The 15,200-nt window shown below is 29.0% G+C and overlaps 1 protein-coding gene across 1 annotated transcript in view; it reads right to left on the bottom strand.

Annotated features, from left to right (window-relative positions):
* Nucleotides 1–7,309: 7,309 nt before the first annotated feature.
* LOC129983890 (poly [ADP-ribose] polymerase 1-like) overlaps nucleotides 7,310–15,200 on the bottom strand; it is a 44,063-nt gene continuing 36,172 nt past the window's right edge. The window contains exons 18-25 of the mRNA XM_056093582.1: nucleotides 14,798–14,881; nucleotides 13,961–14,083; nucleotides 13,060–13,284; nucleotides 10,900–11,052; nucleotides 10,150–10,277; nucleotides 9,974–10,035; nucleotides 8,358–8,475; nucleotides 7,310–7,563 (exon numbers count right to left, since the gene is read on the bottom strand). Coding sequence (XP_055949557.1) covers nucleotides 7,491–7,563; nucleotides 8,358–8,475; nucleotides 9,974–10,035; nucleotides 10,150–10,277; nucleotides 10,900–11,052; nucleotides 13,060–13,284; nucleotides 13,961–14,083; nucleotides 14,798–14,881 — 966 coding nt within the window. The 3' untranslated portion in view covers nucleotides 7,310–7,490. The remainder of the gene's footprint in view (nucleotides 7,564–8,357; nucleotides 8,476–9,973; nucleotides 10,036–10,149; nucleotides 10,278–10,899; nucleotides 11,053–13,059; nucleotides 13,285–13,960; nucleotides 14,084–14,797; nucleotides 14,882–15,200) is intronic.

Below are 15,200 nucleotides of genomic sequence, written 5' to 3' on the forward strand. Positions count from 1 at the left end.
ACCATTGGATATGCATTTATCAAAAATTCCATTATGTAACATTTCAAAAAGATCTAACATGTCTAAAGTTTTGTAGATTTGCAAGATCATTGTGTGATACGAATGTACCATGGCTCATAAGAAATCGCTTGAAGCACTTGATCGAACTCTTAAAGATTTACGATCAAATGCACAACCGTTCGGTGGTGCTCTCATTCTATTATTTGGCGACTTCCGACAAACTCTTCCAGTGATCCCTAAATCAATACCTGATGATGAGCTCAATGCTTGCCTCAAAGCATCGCATCTTTGGAGACGTGCGAGAACTCACATTAAAAACCAATATGCGCGTACACTTGCAGCACGATGCGTCTGCAGACACATTCTCAAAACAACTGTTGAACATTGGTGAAGGAAAAGTACCAGTAAATGCTATCACAAAAAGTATCTCATTTGTATTAAACTTTTGCCTCATTGTGCCATCCATCGAACAATTCCTTCAGAAAGTTTTTCCACAAATTATCACCAATTATAAAAATCATAAATGGCTTTGCGAACGTGCTATTTTGGCATCAAAAAATAACGACGTCAATGCAATCAATCATGCAATTCAAGAAGAAATTCCAGGCGATTCTGTTACCTACAAATCGATTGACAGCATACTGAGTGCGGAAGAAGGTTGTTGTTGCTCTATTGGTTGTCTAACTAATCAATACAGTTTTTAAATTCGTTAGATCTTCCCTGGTGTACTACCGCACAAATTCACTCAAAGACGGTGTGCCACTCTTGCGGAACGTTAATTCACCCCAATTGTGTAATGGAACAAGACTCGCTGTAAAGAAATTGATGCCGAATGTCATCGAGGCAAATATTCTTAACGGAAAGTCAAACGGAGAAGATGTACTCATTTCACGCATTCCCATTGACATGCCTTTTGATTTCAAACGACTGCAGTTCCCCATTCGATTTGCATTCTCGATGACTATCAACAAGGCGCAAGGTCTTCAAGTGTGCGGATTGAACCTAGAAAATCCATGTTTTTCACATGGCAGTTGTATGTTGGATGTTCACGAGTCGGACAGCCAAGAAATGTATTTGTTTTTGCTGAAGACGGAAAAACAAAAAAATATTGTCTACAATAAAACGCTTGAATAATAAAATAATATATATATATATATATATATATATATATATATATATATATATATATATATATATATATATATATATATATACTTCTCCTTTATATATCATTCAATTTCAATGAATCTAATCTTTGTCGACAAGAAAATTAATATCATTCCTAATTAAAAAAAGGCAACTATTTCAAATTCCAAATGATATTTCCATAATTATTCTTCTGCGGCAATAACGCGTCGGGTACCAACTAGTATATAATAAAAAGTTGACATGTACTTTCATAAGTATGTAAACGTGATATCTCAAAAATGCAATGAATAAATATATCTAACTTACATGTGATTTTGCGATTACAATTGTAGCTTTGTGTCACATTTTTATTCAGTATGCTAGGGAAAACATATCTAAAATACAAATTCGATCTTCGGATATCATGTTAGGAATTTATAGTCAAAAACTCACTCTGGATCAATAGTTAGATTCATTAAAAATGCTGAATTCACGACAAAGATTAATATTTCTTGACTACTGAATGCCAATGCTATGCAAGGCGTTCTTTGAAATAACACCGTTATTAGAAAGTATGCGAGAAAATTTGGGGGAGACCAAATAAATGGTTTAAAAATCAGTTACATTTTACAGTTACACAAATTTTTTGTCGGTCCATAACTCTGAGAATTCTATAAAGTTATAAAAAAGAAAATTTGCAGCTTTAGAGAGCAGATAATTGTTCTCAAAACTTCAAACAACAAATTTGAAATTCCTAATTCCTCGATTTCTTGAAGCCCAGGGTGAAAGTAATGTAAAAAACCGCGTAAAAACCTATATGACTAGTAAAGATGAATGTATGTTGTCACAGGTGTCTAAAAGCCAAACCATTTGGCTTATAGTTACCAAATTTGGCACATGCATACCTTGGAAGTTGAGAATGTGCACCTTGGAAGCCAATTTTTAAAACTTTAATTAAGAAGTAAGCTGAATTTTGGCGTTCTTCACGAATAGCTTTCGAAAATATTATCGCACAAAAATTAATTTTCCTGTTTCTTTAAATATGTCAAATTAATAATTGTGAGAATTTTTGCAGATTTTTTTAAACCTTATTTTCAACAATAGATTACACTGTAGCCTTAATCCATCAACTATCAGATTTCATGATTTTTTTCCCATTGTAAAGTCAAAGAAAAAGGATTTTGTTTAATATTTCTGTAGTTTAAGAGACGCATAACACGGTTAAAGTTTATGTGATAGATGGACTGTACATTTATATTTTTACTAGCCGCCTTTGGCGACCAGCCGGTTCGCCAATCTTAATGTCCGTTAAAATGTTAATAACTAAATGTTTTATGCAATCCCTACTTTAATAGCTTCTTCATCAAAATATTTTAAAACTTCAAATTTTGATAGTCATATAATTCATTCATAATATTTTAAAGGCCTTCAGTCATAACGTAAAATGTATCGCTCTAATTTTCTGTTAGATCCCGTAGAATTTATACTATAAATTAAAGTGGGAAGGATTAATTTGCAACTAATATAATAATATTTTTTACTGAAACAAAGTATTTTTTATACTGATTACTGAAAACAGAATCACTGAGCGTTTAAACTTTATGGGCACTAAAGAATATCTTTCTTAATTTACGTAATATCTCAAGAATTTGTCAACAAAATTTTCTCAGATTCATCATGAGCAGATCGATTAATTTACAATGTTTAATTTTAAATGCATCAAACACTAAGAAAATAAAACGAATCGTTTAAAATAATCGGTTGAAAACAGGTTTAAAAAAAAACTAATTAAAAACGATGTACTTAAAACTATATACAAAAAATATGTAACTAACATAAATACAATTTAATTACAAAAGCATACAACTAATCTAAAAATAATTTAAATCAAGTCCGCATCCGTTGATAATAATTATCAACAATCAAAACACAATGCGCATGCGTGAATTTTCATCGCCAGTTACGGTAACGCAAATGCATGAATTTTTCTACGCCAGTTGGGGTAACGCTACGCAGATTAGAAATTTTTAATTTCCTTTATTCTGTTTTATTTTAATTCAAAAGTACTTCAGAATGAATCTGAAAGATCGATTAATTAGCAATGTTTAATTTTAAATGCATCAAACATTAGAAATAATCGGCCGAAAAATATTAAGCCTAGCCTTATTAGCGTGGGAAAAAAACTAAAGCCTTACTCATTTGGCGATGGGGTAAATGAAGATTTTTTTGGCGGGAAAGTTAGTTTTTAATTAATAATTAAAATTATAATTAAAAATTCAAAAAAAGGGACCTCAGGTGCACATTCCCGACCTCCAAGATATACACGTACCAAATTTGGTAGATGTACTTCAAACGGTCTGGCCTGTAGAGCGCCAACACATACACTGAGCTTTATATAAGTATAGATTAGCACTACAATGTCATGGGATTGGCCTCCATTAGCTCCAATTTGCATGTTGGAAGTTTTAACCAGTAACTCTTATTAAACAAATAATCAAATTTTATATAAATTGGCTTATTTTTGAGTGAATTATCACTATTTTTGGATTTTTTCCCCTTACTTTTTGAAAACAAGTATCCTAACTAATCATTGGTTATTAGATGCAGCTAGCCAAATAAAACACATCATTTTTAATGCAAGAAAGGTAACAGCATTATATAATATTACATTTAAAATTATATTAACGTAAAAGAAATAAAAATTTATATTACTATTTCCTTTGCTTTAATTTCAGTGAATTCATTAACTTCTACAAGGTTGCTACTCAAATCTAGAAAAAGAGAGAGAGAGAAACTGCGTTTTCCCTGTACATAGATTCAGGATACGAGGAAATGCGCGAATAGCACTCGTGTACTAGCTATAATGGAATATGGTTTTTAAGTAGTGGAAAAGGAAGCAACAATTTAACATTATTCAAAATAATAGCATATTAAAAAAAGGTTTATATTTACATACAGAAAAAAAATTCTTCTAGAAAATAATAATCTAGAATTTAATTTAGCAAGACAAAATTTATATATTAAGGGGGGGGGGAGACCTCTTATGCTCTTTAATTGTAAGTCACACAAAATTCAGAACTTGGATTTTTGGCAATTTCACTTTCAGTGAACATGTCTGAAAATATTTCTGATATATCACTGAATGCATCAAAGGACGAATGTGACGCAACAAGATTTAAAGGCCATCAAAATTCAGTTTTAAATTATTCTTTTTGAACTAAAAAGTTCGAAATCGGTTTATTTTCGGGCATTAAATCTGACTTTTTCGGATTTGACAAGGCATCTTTCCCTGTATTCCTTTTACATACTAAATCCAAGATCAACTATCACACTTTTGAACTGGGAGACAGTCTTGTATGTTTTCCTCTTTTCAGATGATTTATAAGAGCCTGCTTCCCCATATTACTTTAATTTATTATCTTACAATGCAATACTCAGCAAATGGATTTTGCGTTAACTTCTCGAACCCATTCAGCAAAAACAGGATTGATTTTTTTTTTATCCACCCCGTTCGTATTAAATACTAATTTTAAGCAGCTCATTATTTAAAAGAATTCTCTAATCTACTTTGAATAAGCGCAAAGTTTCTCAAATAATAAACAAACCATTTAATAAATTATTATAAGTTAAAACCACCGCGCTGATTTCCGCAGATTGGACACTGCTAATCCCGCCAGAGAAATGTATTCTATTCTTTCAAGCAGTTACAGAAGTCTCGCGCATGCTCATTAGCTGCAATTCGAGAATCTTATGGAAAAAGAACTGTCTCGCAAACCGAAACTGGAATGATCTACACAGAAAAAAAGGGGGAGAGAAAAGGGGTGAGTTTCCGCATTACACAATTGCGAATGTTATTGTTTCATTTTTGGAAGCTATGACTACTATCTTATATTCTTGCAATCCTTAGAAGTCGACATTGTTTAGATGGCAAAAAAGTGGGGGGGGACTTAAAATTCCCTGTTTTTATGAAAATTTTCAAATTTCCCCGCATTTTCTCGGCTTTTTAAGGCGAATTTTAAATTCCCTGTGTTCTTCCTGTTCAAGTGGCATGGCAACACTGTTCTATTTAAGACGTCACATGTTTCATGTTCTATTGAATAAAGGGTATAAATTTCATAACCTTAAAATTTTCTTTAAAAAAATTCAACACATATGTATTCTGGGTGCAGGGCCTTGAGTATGCACCCATTGACCAATTTTAGAGATGCTACAATTTGTTACCTCTCTGAAGCATCTGCCCAAACTTTTTGGAGTAGTGGACAATTCTAACAGAATTCTTGAAGTGTCTCAAACTCTAAAGCTGCAGTTGCCTTATTCTACAGCCACCAAACCTTTTATACACCAAGAGAGGAATAGGCTAATTTTCCATCCTCCATTGATCAATTATACTTCATGCGGGGAAAATGCATAACGTCAATAGCCATATGGCTAATCATATCCTTCAGCCGAGATATTTCTATACACACAAAAGAAAGCAGGTAGCACATGGACAACTAAACAACATCATAATCAAATGCCATCTGCTTTTTTTAAGCTTACCTAACACTATAAGATTGAATTACAAGTGTTAAAGAGCTAGATGCAAAAATTCAAAGAACCCTTCAAGGACAATTAAAAATCCTTCAGACTTTTCAAGATCTGATATATATAAATAATAGAAATGTATGTGTTCTCCTTCTTAACTAATATAATTTTCTATAACGGACAACATCCCTTGGGCCAAATAAAATGTATGAATTGGGTTAAAAAGACAGGGGGGGGGACAAGGAACAAGGGGTAATACTCAAAATAATTGTTTATAAGGCCCTATTCAGATTTTAACTCATCTTCACACTACATATTTTAAAATAAATATTAAAAAGCTGTACACAAAATTTCAATAACCATTAAATAAACTACATGCATCAAAGTCTTATAAAGTCATGTCTGAAATTAATATTTCAATTCTGATATTGAACTCATAAAACAATATCAGAGTTGAAATATTAATTTCAAACATGATTTATTCTGATGGATGTGTAGTTAATGTAAACAGAAGTACACAACCACCTGATTTCATCCAAACTTTTTTTAAAGTCATGTTAAAACATAATTCAGTACACTCCCAAGTATCCATTTCACAACCATCCAGCCTAGTTTCCTTTATTAAATGAGGGAGGCAAGATGCTGCATTGGCAACATTGGAAGCGGCCATCTGCTATGATTCTCTTAGGGATCGTGTGCAGAATACATGACAAAAAAAGAGCAGCTTTCTGTTCGTTGGTCATTGTTTTGGTCTCGCCAGTATGTAACGGACCTCAGTTGTAGCCACTGTTCCTGATTATAACTGCACAGTACGTACAGTATTCGTAAATTGTTCTTAGGGTATACTTAATGTTAAGGTTTGACATTACAGAATTTGTGTTAAAATGTGAACAGTTCATATCCTTTAACTAACTTTTTTGCTAATAAATTCTTAAAACGTATAGGGAAGTATATAAACTACCAGGACGTGACTTTCTGTTTCGATTCGACATGTTACCGGCAACTGCTTCTATGATTCAATGGGTGGCAACCACGTCCACATTCTACGTGGCATGAAATAAATGGAAGGCTTCATACTCAATAAGAAGCGAGAATATATGCTTTATAAATGATGAGTTTTTGTATAAAACTTTGTCTTCTGGTATTGGTGGACAAAGAAATTAGTTCATAGAACTTCAGCCTTTTTTTTATTCTGCCTACCATTCCCCCTACATTAAACTGGATGCTCGTGAATGTACCGTACTTAAAAATCCAAGATCAGTTATAGCAGTCAAAGCAGCCATTAAAAAAGAAAATATTCATGCTTAGTGACATGATATGTTTTTCCAATGCCACTGACTGGACAATAATCCTGATCTGAGGATATTTATGCTGGGTATTATCAAAATCATATCCAAACAACTAATTTGACATTTTTGTGAAGCATTTTATGTAATAATTACATTAACAATAAAATTAGTGTAATATTAATTATATCATTAGTTTAATTTAACTAAGCATTATTTAACAGAAATGAATAATATACTAATTCCAATATAATGCCTCAAAATTATCAAATATTATGACATAATAAATTAAACATTAAAATATTTGTTACATTGAAAATCCCACATTAAACTCCTGCAATGTTGGTTTTTAAAGACAAAAGGGAGACATATTTACACATTTTATTTTATTAATATATGAAACATAAACTGCAATGTAAAATCAATAAAACAATTTCTAGCTGTGAAATAGCTGGAGATAGCAAAATGCCCTTGTTACAATAAAAAAGAAAGGTACACGTAGCTAGCTGCAGAGTTTTTAAGTCCAAAATTATGGTGTGATGTAGGAACCTATTATCGCACATACTTGAATTCCACTTTCAACAAGTATTTGATATTTATTTGATTAGTATCATACACAATATATCTTTAAAAATATTAAAGAAAATAAACACAATCAGCAACAATGAACATTAAATAATTATCTAAATCAAAACTTAAATATATTAAGTCCAGAAACAATTAAAAAGTAAATGCTAAAAGATTTTTTAAAATCTTTTCCTGCAAATTTTACTTTTATGAAAAAGAAAATTATATTTAATTCAATTTAAGCAGACATGTTTGTAAGAAATATATATATATATCATACATTACATTTTTTTTTTTCAGAACTAAATAATAAATCCCTTTTTTAATGTCTTTTAGATTTCATTATATTTGCCTTCTTTTCAATTCCGCATATTATTAATAAATATAAAAAGAATATCATAATTATATTAAATATTCATGAAAGAAACAAAGTTCTGAAGCAGAAATTGCATTCTCAATATGAATAAACACCATTCCAAGTGTTGGAATAAATAATAATGTTACTATCTAGAATTTATTTCATCAATTATTGAGTAGAGAAAATTCATTAATCTTCTTACAGTAAGAGAGATTAGTAGTCAATAATTATATGAATAGAAAAGATAAATGCTCACAAAAGAAAACTAACTACTAATTATATTTAAAAAATTAATTCAGGATAGCTATAGACATTATTAACTTCTTCTCAATTTTTTTAAATCAAATTAATAATTAACATTTTATTATCAGAATTAAAATTTTGTTTTCTTAAATTAATAAAAACAATTTTCTTCAAAGAAAAATTAAAACATTGTCAACTTACCTGAAAGCCTAAAAAAATATTAAAATACCAGCAATTAATAAAAAGGATACTCATTGTATAGAAGATCACTACGTGAAATATTTGTCCTTTGGGTGGGTTTGCCGTATGGTATTTCTACATCTCCAATATAAGTTTTCTCATTTGGATCAGGCACTGTCATACCCATACCTGAAAAAAAAAAAAATTCCCATGAATTACTAAACTAATGTAAGAATTAATTCATGGTCTTAAGAATTTTTTACATTGCAAAAATAGCATGTTTAGACTTACTAATTTCCAATCAATTTTATTTATCAAGTAGACCTCAAAATTAAAGCAATTATTTTACGGTCTATTTTATCTAGTAATGCTTTGATTAATACTCATTTGTTTTCTGTATTGAAATAAACCATATTATCTAAAGAACCATTAAATTTCAAATGCCAAATTAAAACAACTAGATCTCTCCCCCCCCCCCCTTATGGCCAACTTGATTCCAATTTATCTCATTTCTTTTATTTTTAAACAAATAACTCATATATATATATATATATATATATATATATATATATATATATATATATATATATATATATATATATATATATATAAATATATATATATATATATATAAAATGCTCCTTACTTTGTAACTTTGTAATGTGGTTTTGTTGCTGATTTCATCAGTTAGTATAATGTCTATAATATAGTGACTATACACCCAGTTTTATCTACACTACATCTCCTACAAATAAAATAAATTTCTCAAGTTGGTTTTTTGAAAACATGATAGCTTTACACCCAAACAAAGTATCCTTCTCTTCACTTCAAATTTTTTTGAACTGTTAATGCCAATGGCAAATCAATAATTTAAGAAAATATATTGTTACAAATTTGTAATGTTGCTTCTCAGTGTATTTGATTTCCTAGTAAAAAAATTGTTTCATAGGTGGCCCTAATGGATGTTGAATGGATACCCCGAACTTGGCAATGAAATGGAAGATTTCAGAATTCAACAAGAATTTTATCACTAATGTTGTCATTAGGATGTGAATTATGATAATCCTTAGAGGGGTTTATATGATTTACTACAGAAACTGCAAAAAATTTAAGAGGCAGAATTGAAGTCAGCTGAGTTTTGTATAATGTGCTGAGTCTTGAAATCGAATATTGAGACAGCATTGTATTGTAGCCAGTCAGTGTTTAATCGAGCATTATGTTAGTAGTAAATTGACAGTCAGATAAAGCAAGTAGACAGTAGTTAGTAATAAGTTGACAGCCAGTTTCAGATAAAGTAAGTAGATAGTAGTAAGTTGACAGCCAGTTTCAGATAAAGCAAGTGGACAGTGGAGAAAAGCAATCATCTGATGTGCATGAATATTTGCATGAAATCTCTCTGATTTGCTTCTTGTGAGTAGCTATTTACTGTAGTTGCTATTCTTATATATGTTTTGGCTGTATTTTGTTGTCTGTATCTTCTTGTTGAAAAATTGTTATTAGTTGTTAATGAACTGTTTCATTACACATCCACTAAACCAAGCTCATTTTATTTATTTTTATGAATTTCCAAAAATTTCTGTAATAACACAACATTTAAATAAATGTTTCAACCCACATACATAACATATAAGTGATATCAACTTCAGATATAATGATATAAATTATTTAGAAATAAAATAAAACTTACCTAATGTACTGTGCTTCTTGCTTGGCAATTTTTCAACAAACTCTGCTTTGGTTCTTTCATACCTAATTTTTAAAAAATCAGATTAAGAAATAGAAAAAAAAAACTGCTTAAGTAAAAAAAAAAAAAAAAAAAAAAAATTAACAAAACTATTAAAAAGAAGAAGAAAAATTACTTACATGTCTCCAAGAGCTACCTCACACAACAGCAAAAGGCCAGTATTATTTTTCTTACTAGTAAAGCAGTAATTAGCACTTTTGGATACCATATCAGCAAAGTAGACACCTTTTCCAAACATGTAACCAGTCTAAAATTAGAGAATTTTGAAATAAAATTTAGAATTATAATAACATTTTAACTTATTTTTATTAACAGACAATACATAATTTAAACAGGAAATGGCATCAGAATTAAGGTATCCAAAAATAATTGTTCATATTGAGAAAACCATATGATTAACAATAAAAGTATTACTTGTAAATATATATATTTGTAAATTCCAGTCTTTTTTTACCATGATTTCCATGTGAAATATTGACTACTATGAATTGGTTTTTATAGCATCTTATGGTAACTGACCATCAAGAATATAGATGTCACTACATGTACCATTAGTCTTTTATTAAACAGGCATTAAAATAATAGTGTAGCAGCAAAGATTTAACAATTTAAATTATTTGAAAACTTTATCCATATGGCACATTTAATAACTACACAAATGCTACTAAAAACACTTGCAAGAAGATTGGTTGACATTTGGATACCGGCAGAGTACATATGTTGCCAAAACTGATATTATTAATCTGCAATGAAACTTGAAGACTTGTTTTCTTGGATAAATTCATAATTCATCACATATGGCTCTCTCAATATAAATTATTACTTCTGAATAACTTCAACCTTGGCATAATAAGAAAATATTTTCTTACAACTGGAGCTTCAGGGGGAGCAATGCGAAGACCTTGTGATAAAATTCCCACATAATTGGTAAGTCTCGAACCATGCCACAAAAGTTTCTTATTATGCAGATCTTTAAATTTCTTATACTTATCCTTTTCACCATGCCTATTGATTTTAAACACCTGAAAATAAATATAAATATAAATAAGTGAAAATTATTGCCTTGAAATATAAAAGTTGAACATACAATATAAATTTTGTATATCAGCCATTGTGTAATTAATTTATAACCTAAACAGAGGGAAAAAACTGTCCAAAAGCTTCTTAGTTGTAACTAAAGACGTAGAGTGACTGTGCTGCAAATCAATTAGATCCATTGATTTATCAAAAAACTTCACAGAAATGAAATTATCTAAAGAATATAATTAGCATTATATATATTAAAATAATAAAAATTTACAAGCTGAATTTACAGGAAAACAATCATTTTAATTACCTATTTTCATCAGATATAAGAGCATTATTTTTCAGCATAATGCAATATGCGACAGCAAGGTTGTTCAAGCACTGTGATAAACTACTGGACTAGCGTGACATTCTTTTACTGATACTTTTTAGATCCTACACTTTTAGAACACAGTGTTTCCAATCATTAAAGAAAGGCTTCACGAAAATTTTCACTAACTTTTGTACTTAAGACAATGCATTATAATATAGACGGAAAAACATTAAAAGAAATGGCACAAAGCAGCCATAGAAACTTCAATATATTAAACAAGCTCATAGCTTCTTTTATTCTAGTAAAAAAAATATTCCATATCCCTGTCTATAATATCCTTTCATAGGTCACTTACAAATTTGTCATAAAGTACAAAAACAAAGGCATTTGATATCAACTTTTAGAATTAGCAAGTGGTTAATTTTGAAGAATTCCCCACTAACTAAAGTGGATTATTATAAAAATTGGAATCACTAAACAAATCCAAATTTCTACAAATTTTTCAACTTTTAATATAAGCCCCCACCCCCGGATTAAAAAAAGAGTACATAATGGGTATCTAAAAGCAGTAAGAGATTCATTCAGAACACAAATGAGTTGAAGGAAATGAAATAAATATAAAATGTGGATTTATATACATCTCTATATATAAAACATTTACGTGCACACAAAATCAGGCAGAATTAATTGCCATTTGGCAACACTTAGACTTCGTCCAGGAACAACAACCCGCGGTTTGATAAGATTTCAAGCGAATGATACTTTTACATTGGTTTGAAATATTTTAAAGCAAAAGATAAATGGTCAAAAGGATCACAAAATTTTTTACAATGAGTTTAAGTCGCGCTGTATCGACTTTAAAACGAAATCCTCAAAAATAAAAATAAAAAAATAAAAAAAAAGAAGACAGGTTGAATGAAAATGCTCAAGAATAGTTCATAAGAAAATCCATTTGAAAAATTGAGAGAAAAGCACAATTTTTTTGAATTTGTAAATACATATAAATATATATTTAATTATTTGGAGCTTGGATCATGAAACAATCCAAGAGGAACTGCATTAGCAGTTCCTGAGGGTTGGCAAGCATAAGCGAGCAGGGGGCAGAGCTCCCTAGTTTATAAATTATTTCTGGAATGAGACATAACTGTTTTGTCTGCTCTTTAAATTCTGATTATCTGAATTTCTTTTATATAAAAATCTATTTATATTGTGAGGCCTAAAAACAATAACATTTCCAAGAACTGTTGTCATCACAGAAACTGAATAAAAGACATTACATTTGATTAACACACAATATTAATAACATGATTTTAAAGAAGATCTATAGATAAGATTAAAACAAAATTCACCAGAAATTTATGACTATTCAATGACAAATAATATCTTTCCTCAGCTTGTGTTTATTAACTGATCATTCAAATTATATGTATGCACTATATATATAAAATAGTAAAAGAGGCCTCTTGATATTAATTATTTAAAATTCCAAAATTAATCAGAATTACAATAGGATAAGGAAACACCCAATCAAAATTAATAGAACTGTTGATGCAAAAGAGTCCTAAAAGGTTGAGACATTAAAATACTGAATATATATATATATATATATATATTAATAATTAGAAATAATATTTATTGGGTACAAATTATTATTTCAAAAAATATATAATCAGAAAAAGGGAATACATACTTCTTGAATTTTCAATTTATAGTTGTCATGAGTTTGAGCATGTGTGTTTTTCATATATGTTTGAACTAAGTCAAATTCTTTACTATCCTTAGGCAAAGGCTCAATATCAGTTTTCAATTTCTCATAATGCTCATCAACAGGATCTTTGGATTCATTATGTTCTTCTTTGAGCAAGTTGTAAGCAAATTCGATCTCCATGAGAGAGTCCAACATTTCAATTTTTGACTAAAACAAAAAGAAAAAATAATGTAAATCAGATCCCCGATTTCTTTCCCAACAAATTATTTTAAATATTAATGGAGAACATTCTGAATTATTTGAAGCAGATTATGTAATTGCATATTTTTTTTTAATTGAAATCACGCTGAGCCATACAAATTAGTAACATAACAAATTAAAATTCTATAAATTCTTAAATTACAATTTTTTATTACAATTAAAATTGCTATTTAGAATAGTTTAAAATGACTATATATTTTAGATACATAGTATAGCAAAACAATACATATTTTTCTGGTCATAATTATGAATTGCTTTAGACACAAATCAGAAATTACCATGTATGCAAACATCTTGGTTACAACTAGCTTATTAATTTTGCACTTAATTCTAGTATTTTATCACCTTTCTTCAAAATAGTGAGATAATTAAAAGCAGCATTTGCAGGCTGGTCTTAAAGATAAGTTGAATAAAAGTATCTTTGATAGAGTATTTTCATATCATTTTTTATACTGATTTGAATGCAGAGAATCAATTTTTACTGACACAAAATTGTCATTGACACTTTTTCTATTTATATCCTGATATATACTGTTGTCAAATTTTATCAATAAAATATATTTCAAAAAACTTAGATATTATTAATATATTACACAAGTTAATAAAAAAAATAAACACCAACTTTTATAATTTCTTCATTGTCAAGAAGAGGTGGCTTTTTCATCCCAAAATCATGAGGTATTAATGTAAAAAATCGATTTGACGCATCTGTAATTTTAGCATTGTTTGCTCCAGTCACAAGAATCTAAATAAACAGTGAAAAAGAATTCTACACAAAATTCAAACATTACTACTAAATATAAAACAAATAATATTAAAAACTTACATAGTATTTCAAATTTCTATTATTTAATGATAAATGAATATCACTATGTAGAGATAATATACCTTGATAATTACACATTGAATTCAAGGGAACCCTTATATTTATATTGCTATTAAATCTCAAACGATAACAATGTGGAGAATATAATTCCATTTATCTCTACCAATAATTTTTAAAATTTAAATATTCTCAACATTTTGCTTTAATTACTAGTAACAAAACACTTATAAATCACTTATTAATATATATTAAAAAGAAAAATCATTATCTATACTATGTTTCTCAAGAATAGGAGGAAAAAAACTTTTGATTTTTAAAATTTTTATATTCACGTAAAAACTTGTAAATCCATGTTTTAAGGGATTATATTTTCCTCATTCATGGTTCAATGATATTACACATATATAAAATGTACCTAAAACTTAGATTAGCAGACCAGAGAAAATGGATTCATTTCTCAATGAAAGGGAGAAATTTCCATACTTTATTTCCAATTTCAAAGCTTTGAAGTTGAGGTGAATTGGAAAGCAAAGACATAAACATATGAAAAATACATGCACATCTAATCAACCAATTTTTTTAAAGTTCATATAAAAATGCTTACTAAATTTATAATTAACTAAAGAACCTTACTTGCTGAGCCTCTCCAAGAACTTTATATGCCATTTCCATTTGCTTCTTAGAAAGTTTTCCTAGGGGCATTTTCTTTAAATCAATCTATAATTTGAATACGAAATCAATTGCTATTAGCTTTCTAAATGCACATTCACATTACTTTTTCATCATAAGAAAAAAATTATACATAAGAAAAAATAAATTTACAATTATATTTTTTATTTCTAATATTTAATTTCTACAAAGCATTCATAACTCCTGCAAGACACAAATTATTTAATACTATAATTCTTGTTTATTTCCATTAAGAAATTCTCTTCAAATATGTAAAACAAATAATACAATCTTTTTCATCACAGTAATAGTCTTATCATACAGTAATAAAATGATTATTAAATATTGTATCTGCAACTGCCCAAAA

Source organism: Argiope bruennichi, chromosome 9 (assembly GCF_947563725.1).
Source record: "Argiope bruennichi chromosome 9, qqArgBrue1.1, whole genome shotgun sequence".
Classification (NCBI taxonomy): domain Eukaryota; kingdom Metazoa; phylum Arthropoda; class Arachnida; order Araneae; family Araneidae; genus Argiope; species Argiope bruennichi.